Source organism: Schistocerca americana, chromosome 4 (assembly GCF_021461395.2).
Source record: "Schistocerca americana isolate TAMUIC-IGC-003095 chromosome 4, iqSchAmer2.1, whole genome shotgun sequence".
NCBI lineage: Eukaryota > Metazoa > Arthropoda > Insecta > Orthoptera > Acrididae > Schistocerca > Schistocerca americana.
In genome coordinates, this window is record NC_060122.1 from 277,317,227 (window position 1) to 277,325,699 (window position 8,473).

At 45.5% G+C, this 8,473-nt stretch overlaps 1 protein-coding gene across 1 annotated transcript in view; it reads right to left on the reverse strand.

The window, feature by feature from the left end:
* Positions 1-4,999, reverse strand: part of LOC124613000 (carboxypeptidase B-like) — a 71,709-nt gene extending 66,710 nt beyond the window's left edge. Inside the window, exon 1 of the mRNA XM_047141552.1 lies at positions 4,919-4,999. Coding sequence (XP_046997508.1) covers positions 4,919-4,995 — 77 coding nt within the window. The 5' untranslated portion in view covers positions 4,996-4,999. The remainder of the gene's footprint in view (positions 1-4,918) is intronic.
* Positions 5,000-8,473: the final 3,474 nt, after the last annotated feature.

Consider the following 8,473-nt stretch of genomic DNA (forward strand, 5'->3'; position numbering starts at 1 on the left):
TCATGGCAGTACTCAACTGGTCGACGTCGGACCAACGGCTTGGTGCATCGATAACCAAACAATCGTCCACGTACTGCTTCCCGCAGAGTGCATCCTCCATTGGACCAGACAGATGGGAGACGAAGGCGCGAGATTCGGGCTACAGGGTGGATGAGAAAGAACGGTCCAACGAAGTTTGCGAGCTCCTCTCTGATACGCAGACTTGTTTGGAATCTTGCCTTGTCATGGAGATTGAGAAGTTTGTTTGCATTTTTGTGGTGAAGGACAGGCACTCTGAAGCTTAGCTTGCATTTATCGCGAATCTCTTGCCCCACGTAAAGTCCCGAGCGACTGGAAAAAAGCGCAGGTGACGCCTGTATATAAGAAGGGTAGAAGGACGGATCCTCAAAATTACAGACCAATATCCTTAACATCGGTTTGTTGCAGGATTCTCGAACATATTCTCAGTTCGAATATAATGAATTTCCTTGAGACAGAGAAGTTGCTGTCCATGCATCAGCACGGCTTTAGAAAGCATCGCTCCTGCGAAACGCAACTCGCCATTTTTTCACATGATATCTTGCGAACCACGGATGAAGGGTATCAGACGGATGCCATATTCCTCGACTTCCGGAAAGCGTGTGACCCGGTGCCACACTGCAGACTCCTAACTAAGGTACGAGCATATGGGATTGGTTCCCAAGTATGTGAGTGGCTTGAAGACTTCTTAAGTAATAGAACCCAGTACATTGTCCTCGATGGTGAGTGTTCATCGGAGGTGAGGATATCATCTGGAGTGCCCCAGGGAAGTGTGGTAGGTCCGCTGTTGTTTTCTATCTACATAAATGATCTTTTGGATAGGGTGGATAGCAATGTGCGGCAGTTTGCTGATGATACTGTGGTGTACGGGAAGGTGTCGTCGTTGAGTGGCTGTAGGAGGATACAAGATGACTTGGACAGGATTTGTGATTGGTGTAAAGAATGGCAGCGAATTCTAAATATAGATAAATGTAAATTATTGCAGATGAATAGGAAAAAGAATCCTGTAATGTTTGAACACTTCATTAGTAGTGTAGCGCTTGACACAGTCACGTCGATTAAATATTTGGGCGTAACATTGCAGAGCGATATGAAGTGGGACAAGCATGTAATGGAAGTTGTGGGGAAGGCGGATAGTCGTCTTCGGTTCATTGGTAGAATTTTCGGAAGATGTGGTTGATCTGTAAAGTAGACCGCTTATAAGACAGTAATACGACCTATTCTTGAGTACTGCTCGAGCGTTTGGGATCCCTATCAGGTCGGACTGAGGGAGGACGTGGAAGCAATTCAGAGGCGAGCTGCTAGATTTGTTACTGGTAGGCTTGATCATCACGCGAGTGTTACGGAAATGCTTCAGGAACTCGGGTGGGAGTCTCTGGAGGTAGGGAGGCGTTCTTTTCGTGAATGGCTACTGAGGAAATTTAGAGAACCAGCATTTGAGGCTGACTGCAGTACAATTTTCGCCGCCAACTTATATTTCGCTGAAAGACCACAAAGATAAGATAAGAGAGATTAGGGCTCGTACAGAGGCATATAGGCAGTCATTTTTCCCTAGTTCTGTTTGGGAGTGGAACAGGGAAAGAAGACGCTAGTTGTGGTACGAGGCACCCTCCGCCACGCACCATATGGTAGATTGCGAAGTATATATGTAGATGTAGATGTAGAAGTCGTTTCTTCAGTTTCCTGAGGGTAGCACACTACACTTTAATACTGATCGTTGCAAAATGAGGGACGACAACAAACAGAATAACCCGCTCAGAACCACAAAAGACCGTAGTCACGACTTTGACAGCTTAGGGTGTGGCTTTTTACTTTTTCTTCGAAGGAAAGGTAGTGTGGCACCATTCCATCTATGACCGTTTTGTTTCCGGCTCGAAGTGACGAACCCATGTTTCATTTCCTGCGACGATGTTCGACAAATAATTGCCACGATCAGCTTCGTAACGCGCGAGCAACTCCGCAAGATGGTCCTTTGTTGCTCTTTATTGTCTTCTGTTCCGTGGCGAGGAACACAGCGAGCTCACACCCTTGAGTACCCCAATTGGTGGACAAGTGTGTCAACTCTGTCAACAGAGACGTCCAGTTGTGCAGCGAGGTGTTTGACTGTGATCCGTCGATCATCTCGAATGAGAGTGTCAGCACGTTCCAACATTGCACGTGTCACAGCTGTCTGTGGCCGGCCGGCACGCAGGAGATCGGACAGGTTTGCGCGACCTCGAAAACAGACGCTTCGCCCAAAGACTCACCTTGCTTTTATTCACTGCCAGGACTTTGTAAACATTCTGCAAGCTCCTATAAATAGCTGCGATGCTCTGCTTTTCCGCCAAAGAAAGCTTAATGAGAACTGTCTGTTTGGAATGCACCTCCGTTACAAGCGTCATTTTGAAGGCAACGTATAGCGCTGTAACCTATCGGAAATTCATGAAAGAATTGGGACTGAAGCTGTTTGCTGATGACACCAGCTTAGTAGCGAAGAATCTTGTGTGTAATATTGAAACAGTATCAAATAATGTAGTTCATGAAATATGTTCGTGGCTTGTGGAAAATAATTTGATGCTAAATCACAGTAAGACTCAGATTTTACAGTTTCTAACTCACAATTCAACAAGAACCGATATTTTGATCAGACAGAATGGGCACATTATAAGCGAGACGGAACAGTTCAAGTTCCTAGTCGTTCGGATAGATAGTAAGCTGTTGTGAAAAGCCCATGTTCAGGATCTTGTCCAGAAACTAAATGCTGCTTTATCTACCATTAGAACAGTATCTGAAATAAGTGACAGTTCAACACGAAAAGTAGTCTACTTCGCATATTTTCATACGCTTATGTCGTATGGTATTATTTTTTGGGGTAATTCTTCTGATTCAAAAAGGGTATTTTTGGCTCAAAAACGGGCTGTGTAAGTTCGAGAACCTCTTGTCGACTCCTATTCAATAGTCTGGGAATTCTGACATTGCCCTCACAGTATATATTTTCTTTAACGTCATTTGTTGTTAGCAATATTAGCTTATTCCCAAGAGTTAGCAGCTATGACTCAGTTAATACTAGGCAGAAATCAAATCTGCATATGGAATGCACTTCCTTGACTCTTGTGCAGAAAGGAGTGCAGTATTCTGCTGCATCCATTTTCAATAAGCTACCACAAGAACTCAAAAATCTTAGCAGTAGCCCAAACACTTTTAAGTCTAAACTGAAGAGTTTCCTCCTGGCTCCCTTCTTCTATTCTGTCGAGGAGCTCCTGGAAGAGCTGAAAAATTAAGCAAATTCCAGTGTTACATTGTTGATGTTCTTTATTTAAACTTACGACTTGTCGCCTGAATATGTTTCTTATATTTCATTTTATCTGTTTCTACTATCGTGTTATAATGTCATGTATTGACTCGTTCCATGACCATGGAGACTTCTCCTTAATTTGGTCCCACGGAACAATAAATAAATAAATAAATATTTCACAATGTCCTACAATAAATTCCGCAATTCTTCAACCGAAATTGACCGAGAGAACAATGAGTTGCATTACTTGAACGCCCCTCGCAAAAGATGAGAGCTACAAACCTGCGTGACAGGTAGAATGGCCCACAGCGTTGATTACAGTTGTTCGTGTTTAGTTTTGTTATCAGGCCAGGTAGGGTACGTATGTTGTGTGAATGGCGTCAGACGTCGATTGATCATTGTGAGGAACACTGAGATGCTACGTACTCGTTTGAGACAGTTCTATCAGCATCTGGCACAGTTTCAAAGGGACCTCAGTGTGGGTTTAGACTGATCGAGTCATGTAATTTCCAGAATTGTTTGATATTTGTATGTGACAGTGGCCCGGAAATGGACTATATGGGATTGTGAAGGCAAGCATACTTGTCTTCAAGGTTCCGCTCGATTATGTATGATCATCACAAGGGATATTCGCTGTACTGTGTACAAGCACAATGCAGCTGTCTCACATCTGCACCAGGCATCTGACAATAAGTAATGGACCCTCTCCAACATTCTATGTGCTACCGCTTCATTGATCGGAGACTAACAGCCTAGTGTGCCGTTAACACCACAACACAAATAGTTGTGTTTGGAGTGGTGCCATAATCGGGAATCACGAAGTGCTGAAAATGGCGCCGCATTGTGTCCACCAATGAGTCACGGTTCTGCAGTACTTCGGATAACAATCGTCGGCTAATATGACGACAACCTTGGGAAAGATCCAATTCGTCCAATATTTTGGAGAGATTCACCAGTGTTACTCTTGGCATCATGGTATGGGAAGCAATAAAGCATGACTTCGAGTCAGGGCTAGTAGTAGTTAAGGGAGCTGTAAATAGCGAACATCCTGCGTCCTCATATGTGACGTCTCATATGACAGAATCGTGGCGACATTTTTGAACAGGACAGTGCTCACCCATAAATGCCTACCAATGCAATTAAGACAAAGGAATACAAAAAAGGAAAAGCAAGAAGCGATAGGTAACAAAGGGATAATACTTATGGGTCTACAAGAGTGATGCAACAAAATTAGGATTTAAATTTTATTGACTAAGGAAACTGCAGTGGCTCCTTACTTACACTTGGAGCAGAATTTGACGCTGGACGACACTCGAGTAAAAAATAAAAATAAAAAAAATGAAACTGAGGAGTTGACTGTTATAGTGGAAGTGCTAAAGCTATGGGCTAAAAAACAACAGAGGTGTCACGAAGAACTCAAAGAATAATGTATGTGAAAGACAGAAAGCCATCACGCAACGCATGGTATTGGATATTGAAATGATTTCTACGTTTTTGAGATAAACACTTCTACTCTAGGAAGAGAAATTTTTCTTTCAATATTTGAACTAATTGAGAAAGCAGTTGCACCTCCGTTGAGAGATTACCTTTAAATGGACCAATGAGAACGTGATATTTTTAACTCACCCCCGGTAGGAGACGGCTGCCAGCGCGGAAGCCAGCAGTGCTGCCAACAGCAGCAGACTCAGTCCCGAGGAGCGCATCTTAACGTTTGTCATCCGTGATGGATGCCCGCCTATATATACGCGACCTTATCAGTTCAAGTGAGTGTTTCCGTGATGCCTGCTTTCTTAACAGTCTCCCACGAATGTGCGGTGGAAAACGTTTTGTTTCACTTTGGTTTCGATAACTTCCAATGTCGGCTGCAGTTATTGAATTACTATTCTCTAGAGTGATTCAGTATATTTACTTTCCGTATAAAATTCGGTAGGCCGAAATGCCACCATCAAACGTAGATATTGTTGTCCCAAATGCAATCGATCCAACTAATCAAAGAAAAACAAAATCAAACAAACATGATACATCAGAAACATTACGCACGTAGAACACATTCGACGTAAGGATATTTCAGAACGATTCACTCTTTTTAATCAGACTAAGTCTTCTGCACGAATAAGTAGTTGCACGTAGCCTGTTAAAACTTTACGTGTGTCCTAATTGCAAGTTGCCGATTCATACGGGTGCCATTGTGTGTCTCCCTTGTAATCTACTTCCCTTGAAGATTCACTGTTTATATAACGGTTTACAACGTGCGTCGAGTTAGCGATAGCGCAACAACAAAAGGAGTTTTGCATCTGCCATTTCACCAGACGCAATTCATTTACACCTGTGCGGCGTCATTTTTGTCGAGACCCTCCCGCAGCTCTAAACTTGGTTTATGTAAGACATGTCTGGTCTCGGTACCATGATCCATTGCGATGGCAGCCATATTGAGTCTTTAACGCGAATGTAACCGACTGTCCTCATGTAGTGTTCATCGCCAGAAAGTGTCTGTGATTAGAAATTTCGGACTTTGGCCTTGTGCTGCACCTAATTGTAGCAGCAATTCGTGTAGAGAAATTGGGCTATTCAGATTTTTCTACAGACAAATATCGGAGAGTAAAATGGAAATCAACTACACTTTCAAAACTTGTGAGGTGAGGTACTTAAATTAACTAGTTAAAGTAATTACAGCTAAAATATCATGTTTTCTACACAGTATATGTCGCATAACTTCTTGATATTGCGATATATATATATATATATATATATATATATATATATATATATATATATATATATATATGTATGTATATATATGTATATATATATGTATATATATATATATATACACTCCTGGAAATTGAAATAAGAACACCGTGAATTCATTGTCCCAGGAAGGGGAAACTTTATTGACACATTCCTGGGGTCAGATACATCACATGATCACACTGACAGAACCACAGGCACATAGACACAGGCAACAGAGCATGCACAATGTCGGCACTAGTACAGTGTATATCCACCTTTCGCAGCAATGCAGGCTGCTATTCTCCCATGGAGACGATCGTAGAGATGCTGGATGTAGTCCTGTGGAACGGCTTGCCATGCCATTTCCACCTGGCGCCTCAGTTGGACCAGCGTTCGTGCTGGACGTGCAGACCGCGTGAGACGACGCTTCATCCAGTCCCAAACATGCTCAATGGGGGACAGATCCGGAGATCTTGCTGGCCAGGGTAGTTGACTTACACCTTCTAGAGCACGTTGGGTGGCACGGGATACATGCGGACGTGCATTGTCCTGTTGGAACAGCAAGTTCCCTTGCCGGTCTAGGAATGGTAGAACGATGGGTTCGATGACGGTTTGGATGTACCGTGCACTATTCAGTGTCCCCTCGACGATCACCAGTGGTGTACGGCCAGTGTAGGAGATCGCTCCCCACACCATGATGCCGGGTGTTGGCCCTGTGTGCCTCGGTCGTATGCAGTCCTGATTGTGGCGCTCACCTGCACGGCGCCAAACACGCATACGACCATCATTGGCACCAAGGCAGAAGCGACTCTCATCGCTGAAGACGACACGTCTCCATTCGTCCCTCCATTCACGCCTGTCGCGACACCACTGGAGGCGGGCTGCACGATGTTGGGGCGTGAGCGGAAGACGGCCTAACGGTGTGCGGGACCGTAGCCCAGCTTCATGGAGACGGTTGCGAATGGTCCTCGCCGATACCCCAGGAGCAACAGTGTCCCTAATTTGCTGGGAAGTGGCGGTGCGGTCCCCTACGGCACTGCGTAGGATCCTACGGTCTTGGCGTGCATCTGTGAGTCGCTGCGGTCCGGTCCCAGGTCGACGGGCACGTGCACCTTTCGCCGACCACTGGCGACAACATCGATGTGCTGTGGAGACCTCACGCCCCACGTGTTGAACAATTCGGCGGTACGTCCACCCGGCCTCCCGCATGCCCACTATACGCCCTCGCTCAAAGTCCGTCAACTGCACATACGGTTCACGTCCACGCTGTCGCGGCATGCTACCAGTGTTAAAGACTGCGATGGAGCTCCGTATGCCACGGCAAACTGGCTGACACTGACGGCGGCGGTGCACAAATGCTGTGCAGCTAGCGCCATTCGACGGCCAACACCGCGGTTCCTGGTGTGTCCGCTGTGCCGTGCGTGTGATCATTGCTTGTACAGCCCTCTCGCAGTGTCCGGAGCAAGTATGGTGGGTCTGACACACCGGTGTCAATGTGTTCTTCTTTCCATTTCCAGGAGTGTATATATATATCGCAATATCAAGAAGTTGTGCGACATAAACGAAAGTTGGCAGACACGTTTGTGCATCTGGAAGATGATGTCTATTGAAAGAGGGTACAACGCTGTAATGGTCGTGAGCATTAGTTATCTTTCAGATTGGACGTGATGAATTGATGTTAGTCAAGAATGCCTTTAAGACAGCAAACACGCTACTATCAACACCTCACGAAATTTGAATGAGACAGTGTAATAGGGCTACGAGATGTTGTATGTTCCTTCTGCGATATTGCTGAAAGCCTTGGCAGGGATGTAGCCACTGTACGTGAATGCTGGTAGCGCGGGTCACGGGTATGTACAGTTGCAAGAAGACCCGGCCCCGGATGGCCACGTGGCACTACCAAGAGGAAAGACCATCGTGTTCGGCGTATTGTTCTGACGCATCGCACTCTACCTGCAGCAGCAATGTGAGCAGCAGTTGGCACAACACTGACACAACGAACTGTTACAAGTCGGTCACTTCAAGGACAACTCCGAGCTAGATGCCCTGTAGCGTGCGTCCCACTGGCCCCAAAACACCACCATTTGCGGTTTCAGTGGTGCCAAGAGAGAGCGTATTGGAGGGCGGGGTGAAGATCTGTTGTTTCTTCTGATGAAGCTGGTTCTGCCGCGGTGCCAGTGATGGCCGTGTGTTGGTTAGGAGGAGGCCAAGTGGACGCCTGCAACCAGCCTGTCAGTGGCATAGACACACTTGACTTACACCTGGAATTATGATTTGTGGTGCAATTTTGAGTATTTCAGCAGGAGCACTCTCGTGGCTATCTCACGAACTCCGTCTAACAACTGACATCCAGCACCTGTTCGACAACACACCGAATGCAAGTCTCCATGCATCCATTCGACGTTCTGGCGGTCACACCGATTATTAACGTACCAATATTTCACATTTGCA